This window comes from Rhipicephalus microplus, unplaced genomic scaffold, assembly GCF_043290135.1.
Source record: "Rhipicephalus microplus isolate Deutch F79 unplaced genomic scaffold, USDA_Rmic scaffold_28, whole genome shotgun sequence".
In the NCBI taxonomy this organism is placed as follows: domain Eukaryota; kingdom Metazoa; phylum Arthropoda; class Arachnida; order Ixodida; family Ixodidae; genus Rhipicephalus; species Rhipicephalus microplus.
Window position 1 is genome coordinate 3073780 of NW_027464601.1, and position 11946 is coordinate 3085725.

Consider the following 11946-nt stretch of genomic DNA (forward strand, 5'->3'; position numbering starts at 1 on the left):
CGTATTCTTTTAGGCTAACCCATGGTTTCCGTATGTTTTTACGTCTTTTAATATGCACATAAGCAAAGCAAGATTCATAGATAGAGCTCAAAATGGCGAGAAATGTTTCATAGGAACCGTTTGCGTCATTACAAGACAACACATCATACCAATCCACTAACTCCATTCTCTCCCGAAACGTCAACAAGGCATGTTCCGACATTTTTTGCACTTTTTGTATTGGCTGCCGTATCTTCCGCACGTTTTGTTTACAGCAAATGAATATCGGTAAGTGATCGCTGAGGTCACACGTCAATACACCGGCTTTGATCTTATCGATATCTAAATTGGTAAAAAACATATCAATAAGGGATGATGACTCAGTGGTCACTCTTGTGGGTACATCTATTACGTTTATAAGACCGTAAACCTTCAACAGAACATTCAGCTTGCATGCCGTGGCATCATTTTTCAGTGTATCTATATTTAAGTCACCACCACAGATAAAAGAGAGGCGATTTCGAGTAGAAAATTCAAAACATTGTTCTAGCTTATCGAGAAAATTTGACACCGAGCCACTTGGAGGACGGTAGCAGACTGTTATAACAGTGTTTTCTACTTTTATCGTCATTATTTCACAATCGTTTGTACAAGCAGACAGCTCTTGTAGTAATTCGCAAGTAAATTCTTTTTTTTTTTTTTTACTAAAATGCATATGCCACCACCTCGGCTTTTGGAGCGGTTTAAGTAGAAAGTGTTATACGATGGAATGCGAAAAACGGTAGTCTCATCAGTGGACCAGGTTTCGGTTAGCAATATTGCATCGAATGATTGTTTGATTTGTTCAAGATATAATGACAGATCTGATTCCTTATTTCTTACTGATCGTATGTTCAAGTGGAAACATTTGAAGGATTTTATGAATTCTTTTCCTATGTGTTTTTCAAAGGCACGTGGTAGTACATATGACTCGGTATTTTTATGGTTCATGTTTATGGCTTGGCCGTTGCAGTGATTAGCTTAGTTTATCTAGGTCGCTTATGCATGTGACAACAACAGCCTTGTCCTTATCGTCTTTACGAACAAGAACTCGCCCGTTGTTGCGCCATGCGTGCTTGAAGTTAGCATCCTTTGCCCAGCTTTTTATTTCTTGAAGCAAAGCACGAGTTCGTTTAGTTAGGTTCTCGAGTATGTACACGTGATCATCACGGCCGCGAAGTTTATTCCTGTTTTTCCACCACTTGTCCCTATCTGCCTGCCTTGCAAAACGGCAAATTATGCCCGATATTTTTCCTTTCTTGGATGGAAGACGATGAATTGCTACCACGGCATCGTCTGGAAGGGGCGGAAGCTCAACGTCAGGCGCCAGCGCATTTACTTTTTTCAGCAAGTCCTCGTTTTCCGTAAGCATGATGCCATGGAATTCTAGATTGAGACGCCGGCTTTTCCATTCCAGATTGTCGATTTCAGCTTCCATTTCACTTACATTACTGTTCTGGGTCTCAAGCTTTTCTGTCCGGCGCCTGAGTTCTTTGATATGATGCTCATTCTGCTCGACCCGGCGTAGCAAGTCATCATACTGCTCGCTCCAGAACTGCAATGAGTCCTCAATAACTTCCACTACATCTCTCAAAGGCAGAAGTTGGTCAAGTTTGTCGTTATTGTAACTAACAAAAGTCGTACATCTTGTGTTTCAAGTTCTTCGTTTGGTTTCTTAACTGGGTCGCGTAGTTTGTTTCTCCTGCAAGTGGGACACCGCCAAGCTAGACGGTATGCCTCTCCCTTCGTTTTGATTGTTTTTTCCGATACTCCCGAACATACTCCCGTATGGTATTTGCAAGAACAATCACTGCACTGAATTATACACTCGGGAGCAGACAAGCACTTGTGGCATGCGGCGCATTGCCCATCAGATGACATAATAACACGTTGGCAGCAAGAGGCAGCGGAAACATCAACAGTTATGGAAAAAAATTTTGCTCAGCAACAAAACTAACCTGTGTAAAACAAAGAAGACGAGCGTGAGTCCGTGCACGATGGGTGCTGCCGCTGCTGCCAAAAAGTGAGGGGCCGCTCCGGGTGGAACCACTTATAAGCTGGATCGGCGACAGTAGCGCCTATCAGCTGACAGTGGCCGTGGTGCGGTCGTGGCTGCTCATCTGGGGCGCAAAGTAGTCGAATACACGGACATGCGCTGTGGGAATCCGGGCCCGGAACCAATTTCAGGGCTGTCTCTAGGTTATCTGTGTAAAACACAGAAGACGAGCGTGAGTGCATGCACGATGGGTGCTGCCGCTGCTGCCAAAAAGTGAGGAGCCGCTCCGGGTGGAACCACTTATAAGCTGGATCGGCGACAGTAGCGCCTATCAGCTGACAGTGGCCCTGGTGCGGTCGTGGCAGCTCATCCGGGGCGCAAAGTAGTCGAATACACGGACATGCACTGTGGGAATCCGGGCCGGGAACCAATTTCAGGGCTGTCTCTGGGTTATCTGTGTAAAACACAGAAGACGAGCGTGAGTCCGTGCACGATGGGTGCTGCCGCTGCTGCCAAAAAGTGAGGGGCCGCTCCGGGTGGAACCACTTATAAGCTGGATCGGCGACAGTAGCGCCTATCAGCTGACAGTGGCCGTGGTGCGGTCGTGGCAGCTCATCCGGGGCGCAAAGTAGTCGAATACACGGACATGCGCTGTGGGAATCCGGGCCGGGAACCAATTTCAGGGCTGTCTCTGGGTTATCTGTGTAAAACACAGAAGACGAGCGTGAGTCCGTGCACGATGGGTGCTGCCGCTGCTGCCAAAAAGTAAAGCCGAATTCTCGTGTCTCTCATTCCCTATTAGCAGCCATTGGCTAGTGCATTGAGCACTCTCTGACGAGAAAGGTTTGCTACGTTATACACGCTGGGCGTAACTTCCTTGGTTTTAGAAAGGTTTAGCGAGCGTTGGGCCACAGTGCCATGAATACAGTGAACTAGTATATACCATGAACTCGAGGTAGTTAAAGGTGGCAAATAGACACGAAGCGCAAGCCGTAAAAAAGTGTGCGTGTGCCGCCTCTCGTTTAGTCCGCTCGATGGCGGTACTGCTATATGCAGAATATATGATGAAAAGATGCGAGATGATGGTACTTGGAGTGTTGACTAGATGAACGAACTGACACCGACTGATGCATAGACCAAAACACGGATGGCTGCACGGACGGATGGATGCATGGACAGACGCAGGGTCGGATGCATGGACAAACGCAGGGACGGACGCACGGATGGACGTGCGAACGTACGAACAGACGAATGCATGGACGGGCGGATGGACACACGAACGTTCACAGAGATGGACGCACGGACGGACGGAAGCAAGTACGAATGGACGAACGGATGCTTCGTCCCACTCTCTCTCATTCACCCCGTGGATATGCTGCCATTTTTTTTTCATAAAACTCTTTCCTATAATTTACATATCTGCCTTGAAAATACGGAAGAACGACTTCTGTCTATTGTGCTTCTGCACGACGTTTTATTAAATGCGAAGCTTTTCTTAGCGAACTTCGCCGACTTTAAGCGTATCTATCTATCTATCTATCTATCTATCTATCTATCTATCTATCTATCTATCTATCTATCTATCTATCTATCTATCTATCTATCTATCTATCTATCTATCTATCTATCTATCTATCTACCTATCTATCTATCTATCTATCTATCTATCTATCTATCCACCTACGACTTTTAGCTCTCCTGGCCGTTTAGATAATGGTATCGATACGAAACTTGGTATGGCATATAATGACTGCTTGAAGAACATACTTGACTAGTCACAACATGAAAATCATGAGATGTATGTCAGGATTTTCGCGACATGAATGTCAGGATTTACATTTCGTGGTCCTGCAGCTCTTGCGGTAGTTTCGTTAACATGGCATATGGCGACACTGGTACGGCAGGACATGATTGGATGGCGAACATAAGCGACAGACCCTAACATGAAAGTCATGATATGCATGTCATGTGATAACATGACTACATGCCTACATGACTACATGACTACTTGATGCACTCGTGGCTGTTTTGCTAGCGTCAAATATACGAAATTTTGTATTAGAGTACGTGAATTGATGCGGAAGGTCTGTGACTGGTGCAAGCAGGATAATAATGAGATGCGTGTCATGTAACAACAAGACTACATGCCACGCTCATGATGCTTTGGCGGCCGTTTTGCTAGCTTCACTTATACCAAATTTTGTATACGGGCCGTGAATAGATGACGAAGGTATGATACTGGTGCAAACATGATGAACACGGCATACAAGTCATGTACAACATGACTGCTTGCCCTACACTCTAAGGCAAAATTACCCGAAAAAGGAATAACTGCGCCCATTGGCGCACGCGATGAACGGATAGACCGTTGAGGAGCAACCATAGAGGGAAGCGTGCGGCGCGAAACCACTTAGTCTCCACTGGGATGAACGGCCCGGGCATTGCAGGCAGCGCAAAAAGCGTTGCGAATGTGACCAGCCGTCCTTTTCCACAGAACATGTGTCCTTCTCCTCCTCTACTGGCTCAGTCTATCTCCGTATTTTGCCGGCGGTGGTCGCGTAGCGTCGCACTCGGAGTGCTCGACCACGGCTGTCTGGGTTCGACGATCTAAGAATTACGACGTGGTGCTTGTGTGTACGCCTGGATGAGCGTGAGCTGCTGCTTTAGCGTTTCGCTGCACCCATGAAGTCTGGAGCAAGCTTCGACACGTCTCCACGCCGCGCTGTATATCTCTGGCTTCAAAATAGTCATGATCAACACACGACAGCAACAGTTAGGAAGGCCAATATGGCGGCCGAGAAACGACAGGCCTATCGGATGTATACTTCCGTCCGACTCAGGGCAGAAAACAGCGATGGATTCTAAGGCAAGTAGGTTACCATTCTTTTTTCTACTCTACTCTTTGCGTGTGTGATACGGATCACGCTTGCCGGCAACGGGATCGGTCGTGTTGTATATCGCGCACACAAAATGCATCGCGAAGGTCAGCTCCGGCGTCTGCAGTTCGCCTGTGCTTTGCGACGACCTGGAAATTGGCCGCCATTGCCGTCGGCCTCCCGTACGCTCGCTCATCGGGTGCTCGCCTGTCTTGATCATCACTATTCGACTACTTTGCGCCCAATATCGTCAGCATGGAGTTCTTCGCCGCCGCGATGAGCTCCATGCTGACGATATTGGGCTGAGACCTGGTCGCTGTGTTGGGAGTCATCGAAAACACGTTGCGGGTTCTCGTAGAGAGCTTGGTTGTAGTGTGTCGCGCGCTGTAAGTGCACCAGTATGGGCTGGCGGCGCTTTCGCTAGCGTCGGAACTCACTGAAAATTGGTCGCCATTACAGTTGGCTTTCCCGCCAGTCGGTTGCAAGCAGCTCAGAGCCGTCCGCAGGCCGCGGCGGCGGACTCTCACTTGCGCGCTGCACTCTCACGAGTTTGTGGAAAAGAGCCGCATTACTGTCGATTTCTTCGGCACTAGCTCCAAACTAGCTCAGCGCTGTTCGTGGCGGCGGCCAAGCTCGCTCTCCCGTTTGAAGTTCGCTGGCGGCAGACACTCCGCGTTCAGTGCCCGTTCAGTTGGTATCGCGTTCACATGCTCGAGCAGAATGACGTCACTCACTTAGGACTCGCCGGCTTGTTAGCGGCACGGTGGTTCGCGGAGTTGTGACTGCGGTCGCCGCTCCCAAACTGTTGCGCTACGGGGATCGAAACGAGTCTGTGACAATGTGTGACATCACGGTGAAATTATTAGCATGTCATATCTCACGTATGTTTTCATTTAACCTTGCACGTGTTTCTCATATGCATTTGTATTCATCCTCTGTCACGTGTGACTCACTATTTTACATACTTATTGTGCAGCCGTGGGCACACAATGTGCTGAAGACATTGCACTGGTGTCTGCGATGGCCGTCATCCATGTCTTTCGTCAGAGCAGCTTCAGAAGGACTGTGCGAGATGCGAAGGTAAAGTTAATTGTGTCTCATATTTTAACGCTTCTTTTTATATTAACGTGCACGTACTTGTCATATGCGTGCATTTTAATCTTCTGTGACATGCGCCTAACTATTTTTACTATAAAATTGTACGTGCAGCCGTGGGAACACAACAGGCAGGAGGCTGCGTGCGCTGGCGTCTGCAATGCCTGTCATCTATCGCTTCCGTCGGAGGAGCTTCCCAAGGAGTGAACAAGATTTGACAACGAGACTGGACTTGTACACTTCACCATGAATTAATATAAAAGAATGGGAAACTTCATGTGTATGTAGAAAAATAAAAGATTTCGATGTCTCACTTCTGTCTTTCGTTGTTGCCGCGACTGTGAAAGCAGTTACACATAGGCGGATAACTACTTTTTCGCGTGTTCGTTTCTGCGGAGTTTTGTTGCTCACTGCGCAGAAAAGCAGGCGAAAAAGTATTAGGCCTGGCAGAAAATAAACAAAAAACAATGTATGAACTGGGGACAAAAAGTTCATTCGATTAGAGTATTTGAGTCGCCCCGCCGCGGTGGTCTAGTGGCTAAGGTACTCGGCTGCTGACCCGCAGGTCGCGGGTTCAAATCCCGGCTGTGGCGGCTGCATTTCCGATGGAGGCGGAAATGTTGTAAGCCCGTGTACTCAGATTTGGGTGCACGTTAAAGAACCCCAGGTGGTCTAAATTTCCGGAGCCCTCCACTACGGCGTCTCTCATAATCACATAGTGGTTTTGGGACGTTAAACCCCACATATCAATCAGAGTATTTGAGTCGATCAACCGTTTGTTCCGCAAGGTGCAACTGTACGAATTACCGGTTGCCCGGTAAGGTGTAAACGTGGAGATTTACAGTTTCTCTATAAGGTGCAAATGTGAGGACTAAATGTTAGCCCTGTGTGGTGAACTGTGGGACTAATGGTTACTCACTAAGATGTAAGTGTGTGGACTAAATGTTAGTTCCTTGAGGGGACTAACTGTTAGACCCGTTGCCGTTAGTCCTTAAAGAGATTATAGGTTTTGGCAGCCCCATTAGTCCCCAAAAGGACGAACCACACACCCTTTCAACACCCTTCTGCCTTAGAGTGTACTGATGATGCGCTAGTGGCCGTTTCGCTAGATTCACATATGCCAAATATGGTATTACGTGACACCAATGGATGGCGAAGGTATGTGACTGGTGCAGACATAGTAATCATAAAATGCGTGTCATTTGAGAACATGACTACAAGCCACAGTCAAGGCGCCAATTCATTTCGACGTGACGCGCTGCGCTTGCTCGATGGCGTTCATTTCGTCGCGTCACGCCGGCGTTGCCCCGCCAGGTGCCGGTCCAGCCGTATACTCGCAGGCGCGTGCCGCGCTGCATTGCTTTGACGCATACGCGTTTAAGTGCGTCCGGCGTCCCTCTGTCACGAAAATAGGGAGACGCAATGTTGTCTAGATAACGCAACGGCGCGAAACAATGCATGTCGCATTTCGCGACCAGCGTTCGTCGGCCGAGAATATTGGGCCCTTCATGATGCGCTCGCGGCCGTATTGCTATCTCCACATATACCAAATTTGGTGTTAAGTGGCGTCGTTGGATGACGAAATTATAACTTGTGCAAACATGATAATCCTGACACGCGTGTTATGTAGGAACATTACAACACAACAGGCTCATAGCTTGCTCGCGGCCATTTTGCTAGCTTCACGTATGCGAAATTTGGCATTACGTAACATGAATAGATGACAAAGGTAAACGACACATCCAAACCTGATAATCATGACACGAAATTCATGTGCGGCATCATTTACTTCCACCTTGTAACGTTGTGCTGATTTTAAATTGACTTATCAACATTTCTCATTCGTGCTTAGCAAATAATGGATTCCCACTTTAGGTGGGAACTGCCATTTTTTATTCATTGATTATTGAATCTTTCATAGCGCATGCTGATCATCTACCTTTTTATTTTACTGTCAGCACATTCCATGGCTTTAGTAACGTCTTTCTTTTCACTCCTCGCGAGAAGTAGACCATCGCAAGAAAAACGTAGACTATGGTGACCAAAGCAAGCGGAGACGCCCACTGAAGCGTGTCCGGCCTCTTTCCGGGAAGGCTATTCATAAAGCACTGTGGACTCGGTGTACCTACCACAGCGCAAACAGCACTTCCATCCGAGAAGCAAACGAACCGTTACATCTGTACGGTTCACTGATCCCGATTATCAGACGCCGTTTTTTGTGTACTTCTTGCCAAGATGCAATGAGCGATGCTAAAATCTTTACGCTTCTTATTTTACGAATGTCTTTTGAGGCATCATTCAATCGAAAAGGCTGTTTCTTAGCGCCCCTTTGCAAATGCAATGAGTTGTGACACATCGCTGGCGGCGAAATGTTCGCTATGAAACTTGGAGATAATATTTAAAGATGATAAAAATAACGTACTAAAACCCCCACGTGCTTACGAAGAAAGGCGTGGTAGTGGAGGTTTCTGAAAGTTTAGACAAACTGGAGTGCACCTCAGCCAAAGTAGATGGCCAAGCCCCCACCTAAATCTAAGTACTTTGCCAAGGCAGTAACATGTGCCCCTGAATCTAAGTACGCCGCCCTTAAGCATTTCGCCTGCATCAAAAATGTAGAAGCCATGACCTGGATTCGATTCATTGAGCTTAGAGTCGGTAGTCGAGCACTACAACCGCCACACGACCATGGCGGTGTGGAACTTGTGGAAAAAAAGAACAGAGTGAAACAAGATATACAACCTTGATTCGAGTGTGTACGACTAGGTTAATTTTCTTCACTGCTCGTATGAGATATCACTCATGGTAAGTATCATGTACATGCATTTACAAACGCTGAATAATTTTTTGATATGACCGTACACTGCACCCCCAAGCAGTATTGATGAAGTACGAATCATGATTAAAACAGACTGCTGAAACAGGTGTGCGTTCTCAAAAGCCAGAAAGATTTCAAAAATTCCGCTACTGCACTGTCGCAGCTTTGTTCGGAGCTTTATGTATATCTCGCCTTAGCTAATGGCCAACCTCTTTCTGTAGTGTTCATTTAGTGTTTGTGCTAAATACTACTTACGTATGATATCTCTACGCATACAGGATATCTTAAGGTGATAATCTGTGTGGGGTGGTTAATAACTGAGCGAGAACGCAAAGTGTATGGCTCACCAATCAGCATAGCACAAGTTTAACGTGTACATCGAACTAAAAAGCAAACATGAAAAACGAGACGCATTTAAATTGTGATAACTTTGTTATTTTCAACATCATGTACTAATTCGTGTTGAAATATAAACGTGTTGAAAATTCTCTATTTCCTCCTTGGCGAAATTCAAGAACCACCTTAGATAACTGCCGTTCTAAAATATCTGGCGACAAGCCAGTGTTAAAAGCTGGAAGATCTCACCGCAAACTATAAGAAGAAATTTAGTTAGCCTGATTTCATCGTGAGAAATAATTCCAGTATAACACCCTAAATTGTTTTCCTTTGAAATACAAAACCCTGGGTTGTGGTGGCGAGATGCTGTCTACTCTTTCATTAGATAGTTACCTCTGCTCTGTTATTATATCTTTATTTTGAGATCATTTGTAGCAACGTACGGTACCGGCTTACAACTCAAGTTCACAATGGGCGACGGGGTTGAAACTATGGGCACAACTACTGAAGACAGTCACTGTTTTGAAGGCCAGTACCTGGCTGTAATGATCAACTTGAGGTTGTAGCCATATCTGCGTAGACATTTGGTAGACTGAGGGTCCGCGTTTATTGCTACCTGTTACCAAGAACACTCGCTTTAAAACGAGCTATTTAAGCCTTTGATAGGGACAAGGCTGGTCGGTTACTTTTCTTAGACGTAGTCAAAATACTTGCACCTGCTCTTTCTTAGGGTCCGTATCTTTGAACATTATAAGCCAACTCTTCCGCGTCAAAAATAGGTACCGGAACACACCTCCTCACCTGGTCATGGTATAAGACGGCTCTGTAAAATAAAACGTGAAATGAAGCTGTTGATATAGTGTGCACACATCCAAGATAGCTATTGTCACATTGCAATGCCTGTTGCGTAATACGAAGATAAGTACGGACGGACGGATGAACGAACGGGGAAGGAGAAATGGACGGGCAGAGACGGATGAGCAGAAGCACGATGCTCGGACGGACGGAAGCAGGGACGAATGGACGGACAGATGGATGGAGAGACGACAGAGAGAATCACGTGCGGACAGTCGGCAGCAGGGACGAATGGACGGACCAACTGAAGCATGGACAGATGGACACACGGATGAACGGAAGCATGGATGGACAGAAGCACGGATGAGCCCACGAACCAACAGACAGAAGCACGGATGGACAGATGGATGGACGGATGGACAGAAGCAGGGACGAATGGACGTACAGACGGACGTATGGAAGTATGTACGGACAGGCAGACGGATGGATGCACCAACGGACGGGCAGAAGTACGGACGCACGAATGAACGGACTTCCGGAAGCACGAATAAAGCGACACTGATGAACGGATGGTTGCTCACACAGACGAACGTTTCGCCCAGCTTATCATCGTTCACTCCGTGGGTATGCTGCGATTTTTTTTTTCTTTTAACGCGCAGCCAACATCACCGTTCACCGCACGTGCCATTTTTCTGTCGTGATAAACGCGGTATGCATTTCTAGCTTTAGTAGATATAGCTTCGACGATTACTAGTAACAGCATAAGACAAAACTTTTGAATGATGGGTGCTTGAAGCCCACACGTCAGAGCTCTTGTAACTAAGAAAATGTTTTGATTCGAGACCGCAAATAGTAAAGACGTGACGGAGCCAACAGTATTCGCCTCCCCTTCTGCAAAAGTTGCAATGTTAAGATGTCAAATATCTGAAATATTTGAAGCGCAATAAAACTCTGCGCATAGCTTGTGAACATTGAGTTTTGTCACAAAAGTAGGCGTCTGTTCTGGTACTAGAGTAGCGTTCACTGCGAAAATGCCTACATCATCCGCATGCTAAAGCATTCAGTTTGAACCGAATCGCATTTGTGTGATTCATTTTTTTCATGAGTTGAGATCAATGCGATTGGCATGAATGTGATGTTTTAAGCAACAGGTAGAACTATATAGATGCGCACGTCGAAGACTAAATCGAGAATTATTCTGGATTGGAATTTTCTCATTCCTTGTGCAGTAAAGGATGCTGCGCTAGTGCAATATAGTTGCTGTGCGAAGATAAATGAAGAGAACGGCTTGCATGCTCCTTCTCCACGTAATTGAAAGACAAAGCTTGTGTGAATATCAAAAGTACTGAAAAAACAAATAGACGAACACAGCGTAATCGATCGAAACGCTCTGCAGGGTGAGTAATTGGGCTTTATTTGTTGTAGGGTTGTATAAAAAGAATGGGTCTAAAATATATGACTGTGCCTTTCATAAAGAGGAAAGATGCGACAGATGTTCACACATTTCAATGCATGCCGTTGTTACTTGACAAAGAGCATATATCTGAGCGTAACCTAAACTCATCGCTGCCTTCTCCTTCACCATCTGTCAAATGTGACAGTGCTGTAGTGTATTTCTACCGCATTAAGATGAACTGCTTACTACACCGTAGTGTTTTCTGTTAATAGCTGAACGAAGTATGTCGTCAAGCTTAGGACGTCGTTGGCCACGTAATCGCTAATTTGGCCAGAGTTTTCTGAAAATCAGCAAATATCGCCATTTGTACCTGCCCATCAAGTGAATCGTGGTGTTGCCTATATGTATTGTTTTGCTGTCCACTCTCAGTAAAACGTAAATTATCTCCCGTGAATTCAGTAATTAGGTCGTGTAACTTGTATTTGCAATTTCGGGGTGTAATTCATCTCTAATCATTCGTTAGCATGCTTTTGCAGTACACGTAGTCGATATGGTGGTGCGCTTTCACTAACAACAAACAAAACGAGAGCTGCAAGTGATCTCTTCATTATGGGGCAGG

General features: G+C 46.1%; 1 protein-coding gene across 1 annotated transcript; it reads right to left on the reverse strand.

Annotated features, from left to right (window-relative positions):
- Positions 1 to 994: 994 nt before the first annotated feature.
- Positions 995 to 9945, reverse strand: LOC119164460 (uncharacterized). Its single transcript, XM_037416687.2, has 2 exons — positions 9938 to 9945; positions 995 to 1664 (listed from the first exon to the last, which is right to left on the reverse strand). Exons 1-2 carry the CDS (start codon positions 9943 to 9945, stop codon positions 995 to 997), a joined length of 678 nt encoding a protein of 225 aa, XP_037272584.2.
- Between the last annotated feature and the right edge of the window lie 2001 nt (positions 9946 to 11946).